The 20,731-nt window shown below is 46.2% G+C and overlaps 4 protein-coding genes across 4 annotated transcripts; 2 read left to right on the top strand and 2 right to left on the bottom strand.

Moving 5' to 3' along the window:
• Positions 1-694: 694 nt before the first annotated feature.
• On the bottom strand, positions 695-4,599 carry HD556DRAFT_1450758 (uncharacterized protein; the record flags this gene model as incomplete). Its single annotated transcript, XM_041307819.1, has 14 exons — positions 695-988; positions 1,037-1,345; positions 1,400-1,890; positions 1,940-2,104; positions 2,158-2,276; positions 2,330-2,352; positions 2,409-2,457; positions 2,519-2,907; positions 2,952-3,105; positions 3,564-3,863; positions 3,912-4,045; positions 4,098-4,162; positions 4,193-4,508; positions 4,567-4,599. The coding sequence occupies 14 exons, from the start codon at positions 4,597-4,599 to the stop codon at positions 695-697; spliced, it is 2,841 nt and encodes a 946-aa protein (XP_041152926.1).
• A 9,470-nt stretch (positions 4,600-14,069) lies between these two features.
• HD556DRAFT_1450755 (uncharacterized protein) lies at positions 14,070-15,238 on the top strand (the record flags this gene model as incomplete). The annotated part of the gene is made up of 2 exons (XM_041307818.1): positions 14,070-14,728; positions 14,785-15,238. 2 exons carry the CDS (start codon positions 14,070-14,072, stop codon positions 15,236-15,238), a joined length of 1,113 nt encoding a protein of 370 aa, XP_041152925.1.
• A 94-nt stretch (positions 15,239-15,332) lies between these two features.
• Positions 15,333-19,199, bottom strand: HD556DRAFT_1458703 (adaptin N terminal region-domain-containing protein; the record flags this gene model as incomplete). The annotated part of the gene is made up of 19 exons (XM_041308197.1): positions 15,333-15,578; positions 15,636-15,760; positions 15,813-15,874; positions 15,925-16,065; positions 16,117-16,262; positions 16,313-16,375; positions 16,429-16,516; positions 16,565-16,678; positions 16,725-16,919; positions 16,968-17,089; positions 17,142-17,521; positions 17,573-17,721; positions 17,769-17,898; positions 17,954-18,101; positions 18,153-18,264; positions 18,321-18,722; positions 18,773-18,794; positions 18,844-18,983; positions 19,041-19,199. The coding sequence occupies 19 exons, from the start codon at positions 19,197-19,199 to the stop codon at positions 15,427-15,429; spliced, it is 2,850 nt and encodes a 949-aa protein (XP_041152924.1). The 3' UTR covers positions 15,333-15,426.
• A 256-nt stretch (positions 19,200-19,455) lies between these two features.
• Positions 19,456-19,750, top strand: HD556DRAFT_1450753 (ATPase, F0 complex, subunit J; the record flags this gene model as incomplete). The annotated part of the gene is made up of 3 exons (XM_041307817.1): positions 19,456-19,491; positions 19,548-19,632; positions 19,683-19,750. The coding sequence occupies 3 exons, from the start codon at positions 19,456-19,458 to the stop codon at positions 19,748-19,750; spliced, it is 189 nt and encodes a 62-aa protein (XP_041152923.1).
• Between the last annotated feature and the right edge of the window lie 981 nt (positions 19,751-20,731).

The raw sequence follows: 20,731 nt of genomic DNA, 5'->3' as shown, positions 1-20,731 counted from the left end.
CAGAGTCTAATATGATATTCGAACTGAGGAAACTACAGAGATTGTACAGGGGTTTATATACTACTGAGGACATAACGGAGAACAGTAAGTGCAGTGCGAAGCTATGTAAAGCTATGAAGAAAACATATGGGACGACTATCACTAGTCTATCGGAACTTAGTAAAATGAAGACGGAAATGAATAAGGAACGGAAAATAAAGCGTACTAACTGATAAGGGAAATACCAAAGGGATAAGGCGCGGAAGTTAGACGGGGTCGGATCCGGACGATACATAGAAGTCGGCCGGATCCGGAAATCCAGAAATGATGAGTGTGATAGGTCCGGGTCCGGAACGCGGGATATGACAGCTGGCCGCACCTATAGTGACCCATACCAATGAGGGCCGGCCTGGTTGTGCAGTCTGTACAAATGGGCCGGCTGCATGGGTAATGGCCTATACTCCTGTGGGCCGGCCTGCTTCTACTGTATGAAAAGGGGGCTGGCCGCACCTATAGTGACCCATACCAATGAAGGCCGGCCTGGTTGTGCAGTACATGCAAATGGGCCAGCTGCATGATTAATGACCTATATTCAAACATGTATGGCCAGTGCCATATTGAATATTTCTTTAAGTCTCAAGCACAGATATACAAAACATTTTAATCAACTCTAAGCCATGTGATACAAGATGTATGGAATGATATATCAAATATTTCAAACATTGTACTTCTTTGGAGGTGCTTTGTCTCTGGCAGAACAACAAGATGGATCAGAAGGGGAAGCTTTCATTTTTTTCTTGGATGGTTCCTCCACATCTGCAGCAGGCCTCTTACCCTTCCCTTTAGCATTGGATTTCCTTACCCTCTTGTCCACCTTGCTTGCTTCCTTAGCCAATCTTTCTTCTTCCTCAACCCTCTTCTCCTCCTCGACTCTCCTTTTCTCCTTCAACTTCCTTTTCTTCTCTGAAAGCCTCTTCTCAATGTCTTTCCTCACAATAGACAACCCAGGCTCTCATCTTTTCAGCATGGCTTCAACTTCTGCCCCTATCTCTACAACCTTTTCCTCAGTCTGGTTGCCCATCTGGATGCCCAAGATAGAGTTACCCAAGTAGTTAGGTACATCATCTCCAGCTTTGTTGGCTTCATACTCCTGAGCACGACGACACTGACGAAGTAGGAGTCTAAGTCCCAGGGCCACAACCATGCCCCATCCACGAGAATCGAACTGGTAGTTACTCAAATGCTCCAGGGCAACTGAGGTGGTTTTCATATCCTCATGGATGTCTTGAGGCAGATATGCCTGAGACCATGTCCAAGAAGCCCAGACAGGAAGATGCTGTTTCCTTGACTTTGAATCTGTTCTTTGCTTTAAAAAAGACAAAATCAATGTAAAATCATGAGGTTAAGAGATCTGACATACTGGAAGCTTTTGAACCGCAGTAAGAAGACAATGATATGAAGGGACAGTAGAGAGAGACTTGAGGTAAGGGACCATGTCCCTAGCAAGATAGTATTTGGGGCTGGACTCAGGAATGGTCGGAGTCTCCACCTCGACGTCATCTTCATCTGAAGAGCTTTTACCATCAGTGACCTTGTTCAAGAGTCCTTCCTCATCTGAAGAGACTTCAACATAGGCAGGCTTCGTCCTTGACTTGCCCTTTGCAGCTCCCTTCTTAGTGCGAGCATCATAGAAATCAGCTTGCCTATATCCAACAAAACATACAATCGGCATGTCATGACTAGCATGGTCTTTCCAGTGGGAGTATATTGCAGTGATCGTGTCCTTTTGCAGGTGGGAAGGATCCCTGATGACGACATTCTCAGGAATGCATCCTGAATTAAAGTAGTGATTGGAATCGGTCGACATCTCACCCCAGGGCACCAGAGCCCTGGGATTGTTGGTAATAACAGCTGGGGCAAGTGAGTAAATGATACAATCACATAAGACAAATTAACTCACCGTAGGCCTTTTGAAAGACAGTCTGAACAAGCTGTTGCCTGTGCTTGAGCTTGAGAGATACAAAGCCTGTGGGTAGGCAAGGATAACCATCATCATCAACCTCAACAGTCAGATCTGGGAGATTATTTTCATTGTCGTCCTCTCCATCACTAACCTCTCCATCGGCTGACAGACTTTTAGCTACCATATTAAATTTAAAAATTAAAAGAGACATTTACCATATTCTCCTTCGAGAAGCCAGTTGGCAAGACGATCTTGAGCATGTTCTGCCCATTTCCGATTGTCTTTGGTTGCCTGAGTAAAAGGTTTTTTGGCCTTTTGTGGCGAAGTCTCCCAGCTTTAGAAACAAGTTAGTCATTATTAACAATATGAAGCATCAAAAACACTTACACAGTAGTTCCAGGAGCCTTTCCCTCACCTCGGTCATAGGCTGTAAGGATGACGACATGCAATCTCATGGTCTCCGGACCATGTCCATAAAGTCCTCCATCATTTTTTTCTGGTTATGGGTACGGTATCTGTTGATGTATTGTTGAGTTATATAGCATGTATGCCAATAGAATCTTGGGAAAAAAATACCTGTCCTTGGTATCTGCAGGAGGTCCTTCCTGGTTCCATTTTCCTGTAACTCGCTCGAGCTCCTTCTTCACCTCAGGGGACATGGCCTGGTGCCACATGCGGGCCAATCTTGTTCTCTGACCCATAGACTTTGGGTTGGAGGTATCTCTGTGCTGCTTGTCATATTCTGCAAATTCATCCTTAAATAATTTTTGGACGACATCAAAACCAGAGAATTCTGTCTTGTACTTCCCAGCATCCTCAGGCTTATCATCTTCCCTCTGTCTCACCATCTCTACAGTAACAGCATCTGGAGCAGATGTGTCCTTAGTTCCTCCCTCAATAATCTCTTCCTCTGCCTTGCGATCCTCATCATCTTCCAGGAAGTCCAAATAATAGGCACGAACAGCCTGTATTGATTAGATTAGTATAGAACACAATTATAAAAGCTCACCTTGCGCAGATTTTTCTCAGGAAGCATGACACAAGGGTCTTTGGCTGCTTCACTGCTGCCTATAGCATCTTTGATTGTCTTGAGGATGCGAGCCCTGATGACAGAATTTCCTTTAGCTGCTACAAAGGAATCTTTGTGCTCATTCAACACATTGCTAAAAACAAGAGTCCAGCTGGCCATTATATCTGACAAATAAGAATCACAGGGATGCAGGCCGGTACAAGTTTGCAGATGTACTGTTGGACGAGACTTCATTGTTGAAAAACTCAACATTACAAACAAGGTCATGTGACATTTATGTTGACAATTTTCACTATATTCAAAATCCACAAAGTGCATCTACCAAAGTTTCATTCACAAACAACCAAACATTATTGTCTAAAGCTAAGACATATATGAAGTGACCAAATTTGAGTAACCAAAGTAAGAAATGTACATAATCAAGTCAACAATGGCTTCAAAGGTACATGCATCCATGAACACCCTTGCTTCCTACCTGGTGTCAACATGGTGGCCCCTTCAGGAGGGCTGAAGGTGAAAGACTGGGTGCAGGTGTCATTCTTGCACTCAAAGACATAGACCTTATCCTTGCAAGCCCTCACAAAGACTGACCTCCAACAATCAGTCCACCCACAGCTTGGGCATTGGATTGGCAGGAAGCCGCCCCAAGGCCGGAACTTGACATCAGCCCATACAAACTTGGAGACCTTCAGACTACCCACAAGTGGTGTCAGTAAGAAGACATCAGTGTGGCGACCGAGTTTGTAAGCTTGCGCCAGCATGTCACCAAATGCGAGGCCAATGGGGCAACATTCCACAAGGACTTGTTCAGTGAATGCCAGGAGCAAATGGGATGCAAAAGATGGTTGAAAACGTGCAGCATTGAATGCGACTGTGGCAGAGAGCTTGTGACTGTTAGAATGTCAGATAAGATAAAAAATGCAATTTAAATGAACTTACTGAACTACTGCGCGTTGCAATCCTGCAAACGAGTCACTGTTGTTGACAATTGCGCTGCAGCACAAGAGCCACAGGTAGGTTTCGTCAGCATGGTCCAGGAGAAATTGCCATGGACTAAGGATACCCTCCAAGAACTTCAAGTCTCTAGTTAGTAATCAGCGGCAGAAAAATTTAACAAAAACTTACATCTTCAGTTGGGGCGCCAGCATAGTGCTTCTCGCCATCCAAACTGTACCTGGCAAAAGGATCACCTGAATCATTGTCAGTGTGAGTGGATATACCAACCACCACACGTTCCCATGCGAATGAGTTTTTGAGGTCCTTGATGATTTGACAGATGGTTTTGCGGTAACCGGACGCGTCAGAGACAATGTTGTAGGCGATCTCACGATATTCGATGCCGCCGCTGGTGAAGTAGGGCTGAAGAAACAAATGAGCCAAGGAGAAAGGGCTGGCCGAAATGTCGAAGTCGACAAGGATGAGGTGAATGAATATCACTGGTGCTGCTGAAAGTTCAGCACGCGATGAGAGCTCGAGGGAAGCGTGGACCTGTAGAAAAGACTCAAGGACCGGGACACCATTAGTGTGATAGAAGCCCTGTCATAGTATTAGTTGTGAATGAACAAATAATAAAAACAAAACACTTACATAGTACGGTGCGCCCTGCTGTTCCAGGGCGATGTGACATCTCGGAAGGTAAAAGGAGTGTCGGGGAATATAAGTGTGACACGCATACAATTTAGGGAGGATACACGACCAACGCCAGTCCGAGTGTTACAGCGTGGTACAATAAAACACTCCTGTGAGGCAGCTAAACACGGCAGCATCGAGAGGTGACTCTAAATTAAGATGGTCGTGTAGTAAACATAAGAAGTCGACAGTGTATGGACGGCGCTTCTTGCGCTTCGAAGAGTGTGGTGTGAGGTTCTCTTGAGGCTTTCAGTAGTGTGTCAATTTGAACATTGTCTAGGGACCATTTCACACCATGGAGGATGTGCCATGCTCGCACGCCGAAAATGTAATTCGTGATGGTCTTTCCGGAGTATGAACCGGCCGCGAAGGCAATGAATGCAGAAATGAGGGTGGAGGATGCTGGAGCATGGTCCGATTCTGGGATTGCACGAGCGTCACAGTAGACATGGAAGACAAGGAGACCCAGGTATGTTGTATCCTTTTAGTTTCATTGAATTTTGTAGAGTGCAGGCTAACGGTTCTATTGCTAGGCCGAAAGGTAAACAAGACAGTGGGTCCCCTTGTCAGACTCCCCTTGTTGCTCTGAAGGGGCTGCTCATGAACCCGTTTATCATCACTCTGGTGTGTGCATGTTCATATAGTGTTCAGACAGTTTTGATGAATCTTACTGGTAGATTGAAGGTATGTAGGGTCTCAATCAGGTAGTTGTGGTGTAAGCTTTTTCTTGGTCAAGCACTACGATAACTCTGTCTTCTTCCATGACGTCTGCATAGGCGGTTATCATCTGTGTGAGTTGTATTGGATTGAAGATTGATCTTTTAGGGATAAATCTGCATTAATCTGAGTGTATCAGTTTGTGTGCTTCGGATATATACATCATCATCATCTGGCCTACAGTTGACCATCACCACCAGTATAACCACAGTCAGAAAGACATTTAAGGTCCAGTTCTATTGGACAGAATTCAACACCAAAGCTTTTAGATACTTCTATAGTATTTATTTGTGGTGGCAGTGGTTCATTGGTGGTGGGTGTGGAATTATCATGTTCAGATATCGGGGGCTGAGCATTTTTTTGCAATCTTGTAGCTCTCACGCAGGTGGCAGCAAGCTTCTCGTGAGAGGTGGGAATTAGTGTGACTGGCAAAAAGCGGTGTCGGATGGCGAACAATGAATAATTTGATTGACTACCACACATGCTACTAGTACTGAGTGTCGCAGGCACTATGGTTAGAGCCTTACCACATTAATGGCTGATTTGGCCACTGCACATAAGTAGTGGCCCCTAAGCGATCGGCACCATAGCTGTTCTCTTGCCCTTGTAGCAGGTCCCTAAGGTAGCAGTCGTGCAGATTCTACCTACCTCACGTGACAAGTGTGATGAAAAAGTGACTGAAGACAAAATTGTAATATCAATTAATCAGGAGCCTTAGGGTCTGTTCGGATACACAAATTTTGCCACAAATTTTCAAATTTCAAACATATGGTGCTTTGTAATGTTTGGGGGTCAGTGTGACATATGTGACAAAGCATATCAGCCCATCGATAACATGCCAGCTACGCGATCTAACACTAGATTGACTCGTTCAAGTCTCAGCCACCGTGGACGTTCAAAGAGCACCATGGTACGTGGAAAGAAGAGCGCACCGGAGTGTCAGGACCCTGAAACCAAGGACCGATGTTTCTGGACACTGGACGATGAAACACACCTCATCCAATACATCGCTACCCACCGAGCTAAGGGTGGTAACGGAATGAACTTTGACAAGACCTTCTGGACCTCTGCTTCTAATGAGACATCTAAACATACCACACAAGGTGCGCCGAAGACAATTGATGCATGCCAATCGAAATGGGTGCGGGTAAGTTCTCATCATGTTGCACCAGTACTAGAGTCTATACTAATAAGACCTCCAGCTCCGTAGCACGTTTGGTGTTGTAGACTCAATTGCGACCTATTCTGGATGGGAGTACAGTCTGGAGCATGGCGCCAACATCACAGCTGAATCTGAGACGGTATGGACTGACTACATGGGCTCATCGAAAGTGAGTGCTGTCAATACTCCGCTACCACTGGCAACTACTAATATGATCCAGGCTCCTATCACTGCAAGGAAGTTTAAGAATAAAGGCTGGCCCCACTATGAAGCAATGAAGGAACTCCTACCATCGCCAAATACACGTGGAAGCCGTGCTTTCTACACCCGCATGCCTGCTGACAACGCTGCGCTGGTAGGGGCTCCGAGTCACACTACCTCTTCTCACCTCCCAGATGGCATCAGTTATGATGAAGCCAATATACTCGACCAGGAGGAAGTGTTGAATGACATCGAGTCGCAGGATGTAGATATCGCCATGATGCCGCCACCCTCCACCATCATGACTGAGCCACCCTCTCTCTTTGATCCGATGCAACGGCCCACCTTCACTCCCTCTACACCAGGTACTTCTACCATTGCCAGCGGCAAACGAAAAGCAGCTGGAGAATCAGGTGATAACATGAGATCGCTTGCTCGCCCTCCGGGCTCTACGAAATCTGCATCCGAGTCAGGGAAGTCCATCAAGTCACCACGTGTGGCTGTCCCAGAAGCTTTCCAAAGCATGTCCAAGGAGATTCGTGGTCTCTCCACCTCCTTCGATCGCGCAACAGATGTCATGCATGAGCGTGCAACTCAGGTTGCCTCGCGCCCCACAGTGGATCCCATTCCGGTGCGCAAGCAGAAGGCTATCATCCAGCTACAGAAGGAGGGTCTGGAGGACCATGAGATTGTCGAAATTATCAAGCATTTCCAAGCAGATGTTGCCATAGCTGATTCGTACCTTGTCATTGAGAAGGAGAGCGTCCGGAAGCTTTTCTTATTGACATACTTGAAGTAAATTTTTGCTGTATCACCTTCGCATTTGATATTGTTAGTAGTAGTAGCAGCACCAAATACTATGACACTTTGCTGCTCAACCGTCTATGAAAAATCGGTGCAAATGACTACATAAAATTGACGCAAACGACTACAAAAGATTGTCCGCTATGACTGACTGACCTCTCTGCTCTCTCGTCAGATTGTAGTCCTCCCACATGCGAAGGGCGATCTCGTCACGATGTCGGTGTGCACGTGTGCGTGCCTCTGCAGTGGGAGGACCTTCTGCAAGTGTGCCAACATTATACTCCGGCTCATTCACATCAACCTGGCGGTAGTCCATCATGTCGTTCGGGTCGTGAATACGGATGACGTTGTGCACCAGGCACAGTGCCGCAGGTATACGAGCCTGCACGTCCATGTTATAATGAGGTGGGAGAAGCAGGATGTTGAAGCGGTTCTTGACCAAAAATACGCTCAATGACGTTTCGGAGCATGGCATGACGTAGATTGAATAATTCTCTGTGATTACAGGGCCTACAAAACAATGTAAGTACAAGTTAGCTTAAGTTGAACATTACTTACGCCTGATGTCCACGACCCCATTCAGCAAGATGGTAGCGTACTCCACGATACGGCACAAGTAGTTCATCGCATGCAGCAAATCCCGCATCAGCAAGATAGTATTTGCCTGGAGGGATGTTGAAGTCTGTAATGCGAGCATCATGATAAACACGTGCATCGGCCGCTGATCCCTCCCAGCCACTCAGTATGTAAAGGAACGACATGTTGAAGGAGCAGGCTATGAGACAGTTCTGAGTTAAGTTGCCTTTACGATCGCGAGTCACATCGCGATCCTTGCCACTAGGGTGGCATGCGATATGAGTACCGTCTATAGCACCGATGGCATTGGAGAAGTATGGGAAGAATTTCGGGTTTCGAAGGACTTCGAGAGGTGTTGGACTGTCTGCGCTGGGTAGCCGGACATACAATGAATAAATTGGGGGGGAGGAAAATGCGTTGAGAATACATTTGAAATACCTTCAAAAAAATGAGCGAATTTATCACACTGGGGAATCACATACTTTGATATCGTGTCATTGGAGCGTTGAAAGTGTTCACCAAGATGGCGAACAGAGAGACCTGTGACACTTGCATACAAGAAGATGGCGAGCTGCTCCTCAAGCGGGACATATTTTGAATTCCTGCACCCTGAATCATGAAGTAGATTCAACAGTACATAGAACACATGGCGCCGCACACCAAGTTCACATCGTATGCGGTCTGGATGTCCTGTGAGGAGCTCATTGACCCATGCCATTCCAGACAAGGCGGAAGTATGATAGGGCTGCTTGTTGTAGTGAGTGTGTGTGTGATCTTGGAGTACTTGGCCAGCAGCATCAGCAATAGCCATTGCTACACGAGCAGCACCGCGGAACATCGTGTCTATCCAGTGCAGCTCGTTTACATCCAGCTGGTCGGAGTCCGCTGCATTAGCATGATTGGACTCTTCATCCAAACTGTCATCATGTTCTTCAATGACAATATCATCTTGGTCTAGTGGATCTAGCAGGTCTAGCATATCGAAGTCGGCATTGAGGTCGTTGGGATGCATTGCGTGGCACAATAGGCTCGGTGACCGCTATCAAATTCATTATCATTAGCATCAGCGTGACATCATTTTCGGTCTCCGACTATTTGGTCTTGTATGTGTTAAACTGGAATTTTGAAAATGGCTGATGTCCGAACAGACCCTTATGCATTAAACGGCTACACAGTTACATTGACAGTAATACTGCGGACATTTTCTGTTAATCAGAATTAACAGAAATGGAGTAGAACATTTGTTATTTGAAATATCAGTAACTCTTGCATCTGCTTACACACTTATCCTGTGAGGCATCACAGTCAGTCACAATCACATGAGGTAGGTAGAATCTGCATGACTGCTACCTTATATCTTATGAGATGGACATCTGCAGTGGGTGTTAAGGTGGTGGTTGAACACCACAATAAGTGGCAAGGCCTGTACACAGTGGGAGTCCAGGACTCCCACATCTATAGTGAATAAATACATGACATCCAGGATTTGAGTGATAAGACCTGGACTCAACGGGAGTCCTGGACACCCACATCCATGATGCATGAAATAATGAAAAAAATAGAATCATAGTGACAATGGCTGTGCACAGCAGGAGTCCAGGACTCCCACATCCATGGTGTATAAGCAAATTATACATAGAAGATGGTGACAAGCTCTGTACAAAGCAGGAGTCCAGGAGTCCAGGAGTCCACCATCCAAAGTGGATACATAAATAAAATATAAAACTAGAGTGATGAAGCTTACACACAGTGGGAGTCCTGGACTCCCACATCCACACTTGGTAAATAAATGATATATAAAACCGGAGGTATACGACCTGTACACAGTGGGAGTCCTGGACTCCCACATCTGTGTTGCATAAATAAATGATAAATCAAAGATGGTGACAAGACCTGCACACAGCAGGAGTCCAGGACTCCCACATTCACACTTGATAAATAGATGAAATATAAAACTAGGGTGATGCACCATGCAAGCAGCAGCAGCCCAGGAGTCCATATTCACACTTGATATACAAATCAAAAATAGAATCATAGTGAGAAGGCCCACACACAGTGGGAGTCCAGGACTCCCACATCCATTATGCATATATAAGTGAAATAAAAACCATACTGATCAGGTCTGTACACAGCAGGAGTCCCATCCACATCTCATCAATAATGACTATCATCAGGTTGTTCATCTAGTAGCTGAGCAATAATACATCCATAAGTTGCATGTATCTAAGGATCAGCAAGTCAAAAATTGTTACCTGTCGAAATGTCTATGAAGGACAAGGCCTGCACACAGTGGGAGGCAAGGACTCCCACATGACATGTGCATGAATACATGGAAAATAAAATCATAGTGACGATCCTTTGTGTATAAGCAAATGACATATAGAACATGGTGACAATGCCTGTGCACAGCAGGAGTCCTGGACTCCCTCATCCATTGTGTACAAGCAAATGACATATAGAACCAGAGTAAGAAGGCCTGCACATGGTGGGAGTCCAGGACTCCCACATCCATTATGCATATAACATCCATTATGCATATAACATCCATTATGCATATAACATCCATTATGCATGGATCAGCAAGTCAAAATGTCTATGAAGTGGACTTATAGAACTACTATGAGATCAGTGTCACTCAGAGTGGCGGATGGTAGTGGACCATCCCTGCATACAGTGGGTGTCCTGGACTCCCACATCCACAATAGATAATACTTTGACATCTAATAGCAGAGTGACTAGGCCTGTGCACAGTGGGAGTCCAGGACTCCCGTCGTCCACTATCTAGAAATGCAAGCCAAAGCATGTACAAGAGTGACAAGGCCTGCACACAGTGGGAGTCCTGGACTCCCACTCCTAGGTCATAGACTTTTCAAGAAAAGAAACATGGAAAAATTCCTAGATGAGTCCTGGAAGGTCTCATAACCCAGAAATACTTGATCTTGCAAAGTCTTGGTATAAGTGAGTCCAAGTCCACCGCTTTTGCTTATGTAAGCTGTGTCACCCCTGTCATGCTGCCTCACTCAATGATTGATTTTTTCAGCCTTCGTGTGACTTGTCTGGCTTCATGTTGAACTTGATCTAGAGGTTATTGACCAATCTGAATGAGATGGAAATGCGAATTTGATCTGAAAAAATCAGGTTTGAGAGTCATGCTACCCCCTCCCCCCACCTACTTCACCAAGAGGCATGACTTCATGTCAATAATGATGTGAAAAGGATGTTCCCAGTGTTTAAGGATCATATTAATAGATTGGAGATGGCTTCATAGTGTTCTGAACCAATATGGAATGTGATGTGCAAGTTTGCCTGATACCCCCCTCAAAGATTGATTTTTCTAGGCTTCCCATATCTTGCTAGGACTCCACAAGTATGTTTCCTGGGGGTTCTTGATGCCTCTGAACACGATGGTAAAGCTAGTTGTGTCAGGAAAAATCAAGCTGTTGAGATATGCAGGGTCCCCCTCCCCCCCTCAAACTCATATATCTTGATATTATGTAAATACCGGTATATAGAAGGATGTTCCTACTGTTTTATGATCATATAAATCGATTGAAGATGGTTCAAGAGTGTTTTGAACCCATCCTGAGACAAATATGGAAGTGTTCCTGGTACCCCCTTCAAAGATCGATTTTTACAGGCTTCCCATGTCTTGCCAGGACTACAAAAGTATTTTTCCTGAGAGTTCTTGATGCCTCTGAACACGATGGTAAAGCTAGTTTTGTCAGGAAAAATCAGGTTGTTGAGATATGCAGGGTCCCCCTCCCCCCCCAAACTCATATATCTTGATATTATGTAAATACCGGTATATAAAGAGATGTTCCTACTGTTTTATGATCATATAAATCGATTGGAAATGGTCCCAGAGTGATTTGAGTCCATCCTAATTAAAATATGGGAGTTTTCCTGATACCCCCCTCAAAGATCGATTTTTCTAGGCTTCCCATGACTTGCTTGTACTCTAGGAGTATTTTTCCGGAGTGCTCTTGATGTCCCCGGACACGATGGTAAAGCCCATGGTGTCAGGAAAAATCAGGTTGTTGAGATATAGAAGGTCCTCCTCCCCCCTCCTACCCCATATATCTTACCATGGTCACTTTTAACTTAAAACCGATACTGTAAATGATGGTCCCAGTGTTTTTAAGACGTAGAAATAGATTGGTGATGGTCCCAGGGTCTCTGGAGGTCAATAATATTGAGTTTGGTCACAGGTATAAAAAAGTCAGTATTTTGCCATTATCTCCACATCCGAACCGCCGTTTTCTTTTATTCAGGGCTCATATTGATCCTTGAGTGTCCCTCTAAAATGTGTACCAGCCCAGGAAGAGAAAAAAGTTTTGAACTTTGTAACCTATTTCTGTTTTGACCATATAAATCCTTGGGCATCTCTCTAAAATATGTACCAGCCCAAGAAGAGAAAAAAATTTCAAACTTTGAAACCTATTTCTGTTTTGACCATATAAGTATCGAGAGACGGGCAATTCATAGCGAGCGGTGATTTTGGCGGGTAGCTCATAGCCTGGAACAGGGACGGCGAATCTCTCACCCAGCCCATCCGAGTCAAAGTCCACTCCAACAAGATCTTCTCGCTCGACTTTTCTCCAGACAGCACATTTCTGGCAAGTGGCTCGATGGACAACACAGTTTGACAATAGTGAGGATTAGTGCAGCTCGGTCTCGCGTCATTCTGATCCGGGTGCATCAGGAAAAATGGACTTGACTACAGGGGGCTATATAGTCAGTATAGTGCCTGTAGGTAGGTGATCAGGAGAATTTCAAGGAATCCAGGATACTAACGTCTGAGCACCGCCCAACAAACATAAAATAGTTTGTTAACGTGGTTCCAAACGGTGGCAGCAACGCACCCAGGACCGGACGCGAGTGGAGCATCTGTGGCTTGATGTGGGGTTATGGATGTGATGGCGAGTTTGAGACAAGGAGGGGTCGATCTCTCGATGTACCTGGCTGGTGGCAGAGACTGCCTCTAGGACAGTGTCGGTATGAACATCTAATGAGGCATGTTTTGAACAATAAAGGAGTCATTAAACACCCATCATATGGAACCATCACACAGTGCGAGCCACATACAGCCAGGAGAACCACATGAGCAAGGATTCGGGGGGACTACATATCTACCCCTTTCCGAAGACGGGGGATTGAAGCTGGCATCATGATAACGGGGCGCTGGTAGTCATATGAGAACGGCTGCTCATCGAAACGATCCTGTCAGTTGATCATCAAAAGACTGGATCGAAAATACAAGACATACCCGTCGACGCGCTGTTCATCAGCAGAACTATGACCTTTTCAAAGTTGAACATCGAGGGATGTAAGTATTCTCAAACTCATGTGGACTCGCGGAGAACTTACTCAGGCTGGAAATGGAGATGCGGCACTTGCGTGAAGTTTGGGCATAAACTGAGCAACGTGAACGTCCATTCTTAAACACGATGTGGCAGAGGGCAAGTATTGGACCAGCTGGTCAGGGCGGGAAGAAACACGTTGGATGTACAACCGAGTGGGTTTGCACTGTAAACTTTATGTGCTGATGCTTCAGTTGATTCGAGCGTCGATGACGGAAATAAGTCCTAAATAAGTGTTGCCCAGATGATACTGAGTTGCATATGTTAGAAGAACCTACGTTCGAGATTCATAAGCACCGCCGCTTCAAAGCTTCATAAATGGCCCCCAGTGAGAATCCATGTGTTGTTCCGTACCTCTTTGTTACCTTGCGTGGTCCCAACGTATTACGAGCGTGCTTGGTAAAGAATGACCTATTATGGTAGAATATGTGAAAATATGGTCGCCACGAAAGGCTCGTCAATTACGTCCAGTGACTGCCATCGCGACTTGTCCAGGCCCAACTTCACGTGTTAGCCTCATGTTACTACTAGTCAAGTCCAAGCGATTTTACTCAATGAAAAATCCTCACATAAGCATGAGCTCTATATACATGTTTCATGTTGTGAGTAATCTCACCCAGACTTACTAGTACGACCGTAGTGTGCTAAATGTGTCCTGCTGTTGATCCTCGATTCAGATCTTCCGTTGGAGGTGTCAGCTACAATCAACCCCCTGTTGACACAGCTGCCAATTGCTCTCCAGTGACTAGCAGTGGTCCGTGCCAATGCATGAGGCGCGCTCTCAGACGCTTAGGGAAAGAAGATTTGGTGACCCACGTTCCAAGTTCGGATCTAGCAAGCCTTTTTGCATTAGGCGTCGAAAATTTAGAGGTCCCGCCGCGGTCTACTCGCAACAGGAAGTCGTCATCTTCATCGGTTGATGACACACTCTATGCTCTCCGATCTGTTCGTCGACTTTTAGACACGTCCGAGACAGTGTGTCCTGTTTCTGGCAAGACCATTCCTTCTCACCATGCAGCCAACAACCCCACAGCATCTCCAACCAAGACATCTTCAAGGAAATCATCTGTCCGTAGACTGCAGCGCTCACTGTCTTCTACAGTGGACAGCGCTGCGGAAACAGCCATATTTCAAGCATTTCTTTTCGCATTATCCAATCGCGATTCCGACTATCTTGGAAACCTAGAGCCTCACTTAAAGACTACGGTCAACGATACACCCAAGAAGTATCCCTTACCATTGGAAAACATTTCCATGAAAGTCAGCTGCGACGAGCGCCATGTCACGACATGGGATGAGCCTGACCAGTACGTTCATTCTAGATGCTAGTTGTACCCGTGCTCAGTACCTTCTACATGTGTAGCGCGTTCCACATCTTCCCGGCACAACTCCTGATTGCATGTACTTCCACGCATGATTTTGACCCCCTACTTGTTCCGGCCGTCACTCTCGTTCATCTCAAGTGCAGTACAGTGGCGAGGAATGGTCCCTACAAGTCCCATAGCCAAATCTCTTTCAAGACATTTTATGATGGCGCTACGATACGCTACTTAAATGATAAGCCCACACCCGATTTGTCTCGAGGAATTCATATTGGGGAGGTTCCATGGTGTTCTACCAAGGACGGGGATGGTAATGTCGGGTGGTGTATGCTCTTCTGGATTCCAATACCATTCGCACTTTTCCAGCGAGCGGAGACCAGGACTTTCAAGATAAATGCCAAGGTACATGTGGATGGAGATGGAGGTAAAGAAGGGTATCTAAGCGCTTCAAGTGATTTCACGTTGTCCAGGTTGCTGAGAGGTTTGGCTATGTAGGGGACCGCTTGGGTACCTACTGATGTAAAGATTGATCACCATGTGTTAGCGTTGTATCAAACATCCATGTGTCTCCTTCTCTAGTACATGATGCCTATGTGTACAGTTCAGTAACTTGGTCCATGTCTACACGCTTTATATCGATGACTTGCTATCCTTTTGAGCTACAGATATACAATCATCAATGGTCATGATATATCCTTCAAACACATACACTCACACATCGTAATACGGTCGCCCAGCGATAAAGCGATGCCCTGCGTTTTGCTCCGAATACGAACGTGGCCTACAATCCCAGCTTCCGTCTTCTCGATGCTCAGATTGGCTAAAGCATCCTCGCCTGTGTCATCACGAAATAAGACCGATGCTGACACAAAACTTGTGGAAAGAACCGCACCGAACAAACTTCGAGCATACATGTTGGCAGATAGGAAATCGCAATCACCCGACATGGCTCCTTCTGGCGTCAGACAAGACATGTTCGTAGACTTCATGACGTGCTTCAGGTAGTCGCGAGGATCACTATGCGGGTGCATTAGCTAGGGACTGGATAAGAGAATCCCGAGAGAAATACGTCATGTTCGTCGACACATTAACCCTGTTCTCCCACTCAAACTCTGTCCACATGCTTCGGAACTTGAGGGTAGTGAGTATTTAGACAGCCACTATAGATCTTAAAGACATACCTGCGTCTCGGTACAGTACGCGGGCTTGATATAGTCCATGATGTCGATATGGATGTCATTCAAAATAACACAGCATTCAGCGAGGGCAGGGCCATCCCATAGGATGCTGCCAAATATGACGCCAGTCTCTGTTGACGAAACCTACGATGCACAATTAACATGGTTGAGTGACGGAGCATCTTTGGTTGTTACCTTGATTGTGGCCTTGATACTCTGGAAACCGTGAGGTGCTATGGTATATACAGCAGGTCGTTCAACCAGTTTGAGGTCACCAAGCGTTGCGAAGTCAAGACAGAGATTCTGCAGCGTATTAGACGTCTGGTTGACCAGAAGGACATCTGAGCACCGCTAATGAGTGCCGCCATAAAATAGCTCATCATATACACACCAAGCATAATATCGAATCCGTGCATCTTGACGTATGCTTCCGCATATATAGGGTCCGAAAAACCTAGAAGTGATGAGCACTGAAACTTGAAATGACCGCAACACTACAAGATATACCTGTGAGCTGGGATATGCGACTGAGGTTGGATATGAAGTCTTCCCGGACTTCAGCAGCTCCCGTTGCCTTGCCCAAGTCCTCGACGTACTGGAAAAAAAATGAATAGAGCATAATCAGTCGATGACAAAGACCTACATCGATGGGATCATCCGCTGATTTTTTCGAAAACTGCCTGAAAGTAAGCAAGTCATCGACTTGCACGACATTCTCCTTCGTGCTTTCCGCCTCTTTCTTCTCCGCTGCCTTTTTCTGTCTGCTTATCAGCAACACAACTTGAAGTAGACTATACACGCACCTCCTGAGCGACGAGCATCTTGGAGTATGCAGCTTTCGTGTCCTTCAAGAAGATATCGTGGACGATGGACTTTTCCTGGAGCTCGCTCAAAGTTTGTATACAGTTAAGAATGCGCTCGTTGGAATCCTCATCGATCGGTACTGTGACAAACTTCGACTGGCCGACGCGGATAATAGACGTCATGATCAACATGGACTGGGTGGGCGTCAGTGAATGCTATGAAATGTTAATAGTAGTACGTACCTCAGCACGGAGAGCGTTGGCCTTTGGCCGGTCGTTTGTGAGGTCATCGAACCGCAACACAAGCTTCGTCAGCGCCGAGGCGAGTACCGAACCCGTGAAAAAGTCGCCTCCCAATATGAGGGCTGACATCACATCCTTAAAAATTCCGAACGAAATGAATGGCATACTACGCACCTCTCAATGGAGGCTTGGACGCAGCTTTGACGGCCTCTAATCTCGCTGAGTTGGTGCTGGTGTACGCCGTCTCCGTCGCATATGTCCCGTCAGCAAGTACCTTTGGCCGCCCGCTTCCCTCGGCCTTCTTGTCCTCCTTCTTGTCATCCTCTCCGTCATCATCGTCCAGTAAGCGCTGTTCACTTGCAAGAATAGGGATCTCGCCAAGCACTTTGCGGATGTCCTGGAATGTGGCCTGAATGTCTGACAGGTCTTCGACGTACTCGCCCAAAATCCAGAGGACGCCGCGAAAGGCTTTACCGGATTTGATCTCTGTCAAAGTTTGAGTGAGCTTGTCGCATATAGACTGCCGGAGGTGTGGGAATTTCTCGACTACTTCACTGCGGGAGTGTTAGTGAAATAAGATGCGGGGACTAGGAGGAAAAACAAACCGGACGAAGGCTACGACGTCCAGCGCAGAGGGGTTATTCGAGTCTCCAAGGAATTCCATGAGTGCATGAACAACACTTGCAGCTACCTCAGAAAACTTGACTGCTAACACATGGATCGATTGGATTAGAAGTTGCCTGTACTCCGGGGCCTATCCCAAAATTAGTTCACGGTAATGTGCAGGACTGCGAGACTGACTTTTTCGAACTCGCGCTCCTGTGTCTGCTGCAGCTGCTTCTTGAGGAAGAGAACAACTTCCTCGACGTTTCGATTCGAGGTCATGCTGAGTACGATGCTCATGGCTTTCCTTCGGACCTCCATGTCGGCGCTGATACGATAGGATTCAGTACTATTTTCAGCTAGTGATTGATCAATGTTTATACCTCGACAAGACCTGCAAGATATCCATCGTCAGTCCATCCAGAATATGACCATGCTTGGAGCGTAGGGTATCCAGGCGATCCAGGACGATTAGCTTAACGTTGTTGTCGGATTCTTTAATGACCAGATTAACAAAGCACGAGGCAGCCGCTAATTATGAGAGTGAGCATATATGTGTACAGGACCGGATTATAAACATACCTTTCACAGCAGCGGGGTTCTGCGTGAGTGTAGTGAGCGTCGTAGCAGCTTCATACTTGACTGCATGTGACGATGAATTCAACAATTCAAACATGCATCTGATGTATCGGGGCTGCAAAACGACAAAAAATGAGGCTAAACAGGGTGGCCTAAATGAAAAGGACTTACTCGATGCGTCGTGTCGTTCTTACAATCCAACCTGATGACTTCTATGATGCTCATTTGTAGAAGCTCATCTAGACTCGTTAGCTGATCATACACGCTAATCAACCACTCCACAGCTTTGGGCATCGCGCAATGCGCGAGGAACACAAATGCGTTACGCTTGCACGTCGCGTCAGACTCTGCAGCGATAAAAGTCTGCATGAGCTCGGGGGCATCTGGGATGAGGTGTTCATATTCGCGGTAGATAGTGTACACGGCGAATACGGCGTTCTTGCGGACGTAGGAATGACGATGCTCGAGACAGCTGCGGCAGGTGGGAATCAGGGGTTCGAGGAGTTCAGCATCTTTGGATATTTTTTGGAGGAAACGTAAGGTGGCGCCACGGATATATTCGTTGGGGTGTTGCTGTAGGGATATGAAGAACAGAACATCCAGAGGGCGGGAATCAGTCTTACCAAGTCGTTTCGGATGGCATTGCTAGGCAAGGTGAGTATATGTACGGTAGGAGGATAATAGATACACGTACACGACTAGAATCATCTCCTGCTTAAGCTTCCCGTTCTCGTCATACTTGGGACACACCTCCCAGTAGAAGTGAAGCAGCTTTTTGAGCTGCTTGTTTTTGGAAGGCATGATATATTGTATGATGGGCATCAAGAGCGTTGGCTGGGCCACCACCGTTGCATCAGCTCCATGCGGTCTACAGGAAAGATTGGAACATACCTGAGGGTTCCCATTAATGGTCGACACAATAATCCTGCGCAACGTGTCCAGTCTGTCTTCATCAGTACCTTTCTCGAGAGATGCCCTAAGCTCCTGCGTAGATGGGCTCTCTGTGGTATCTTCAAATACGACTGTGTAGCATGGTGCCTCTGCTGCCATTATGACCTGGACAACGCGACTGACAGTGAGCTCGAGCGTTACTTTGGACGTGTATTGATAATAGACGTGGTGGATGTTGTATAAAGGCGTGAGAAGCACCTTCCGAATATGTGTTATATGTCTGTTCCCGGTTTCGTCCTTCCTGTTCAGCACATCATTCGCTCCGCTCTTCCAGTTCACTCCAGCCTTATAACCAGTGAGTTTCGACTAATTCATCTTCCACTTCAAATAAATAATTTTGTACTAGATCACACTCATGGCATTTCTCGGTCTTCGCAAGTGGTCCACTCCTGTATGTTCCATTTCTCGTGCCACAAGTGATTTTCCGATGACCAGTCGTGTTAACAGGTGTTGAGGCCCATGGCGCCCTTCTTAGCAGCGAGCGCAATAACCTTTTACCTTGTCTCGAAGATGCAGGAGATGGGTGTTCGTTGTACGTTATGTGCTTTTTCCACTTTGACCTCGCATGAATGGGTGTTACAGCGGAGACGTACGCCAAGGATCCTAAAAACCCATACGGTGCTCAGATTGCAAAGGAGGCGCATCATTAGAAGCCAGTTTGACTTGCTTCAGGTTAATAGGCGCGTTCAATTACACCCTTTTTCGATGAGCTGACAGCTCATTTAACCCTTCATTGCAGACCCTTTAGGCACACTTAGAACCAGATATGCTTAAAATTGGAGAATCCATGGTGCAAAACACGATGTTCATTGCAAGGATTTCCCCCGTGAATATCACGCGTGATCTACAATACTCACTGAGAGAGACGACGGGCATTGTTCTGTTTACGTTTTTTGATGTTGTTTTGCTGACTGATTTCTGCCAGCATGACTCAGGGAGTTTAAGTGTGCTAAGTGCACGCTCAGTGCTTGTGAACTGGCGAATGGAACAATTACCTCGATGCCATGTTCTGAGGCAGTCGATGCACGAATACTAGCCGATAATCACGGGATGCACAACACAGTGATGGCAGTTTAGCTGCAGTTTCCATTGTGTGGCAAGCGGCCGCCCCGTCACGCCATCATAATCCAGGTAGAAATATGGATCGAAGCGGCCGAAAGGGCATTCGCATGGCTGCGTATGGGACCTGGGCTGGTCTCTCCCTTGACGCGGCTTGAGTGACGCAGAGTTGTTCCTTGCATCACTAACACCGACTCTTCCTTGTCCGTCACGAAAGCATAGACTTGTGAGACCTTTGACAGCAGACGGTATATTATAGCATCGCGGTCTAAATTGAACGTGGGTGCAGGAGCGCTCATTGTCATGATGAGTTAGACTACATCGATGTATCAAGTGTTGACTCTTACTGATCAAAGACTTGCAATTGTGGAGATGGGCGCCAATGGGCTACGAGACCATCGAGGTTATCAGTAATATAACGTTTGTACAGAAAAACAGAGACAGGTTTAGGACACCTACGGAATGGAATTATGCTACCGTCAGGTATGTATTACAGAAGCTTCAGAATTGAACATAATCTAAGGATACCGGATTCACCTACACCAGCCAATTCTCGAATTTCATTACTGTTC

The sequence above is a fragment of the Suillus plorans genome (assembly GCF_016647745.1).
Source record: "Suillus plorans strain S12 chromosome Unknown HD556scaffold_111, whole genome shotgun sequence".
In the NCBI taxonomy this organism is placed as follows: Eukaryota; Fungi; Basidiomycota; class Agaricomycetes; order Boletales; family Suillaceae; genus Suillus; species Suillus plorans.
The sequence above is the reverse complement of the archived record's forward strand: the minus strand, read 5'-3'. Positions and strand labels throughout refer to the sequence as shown.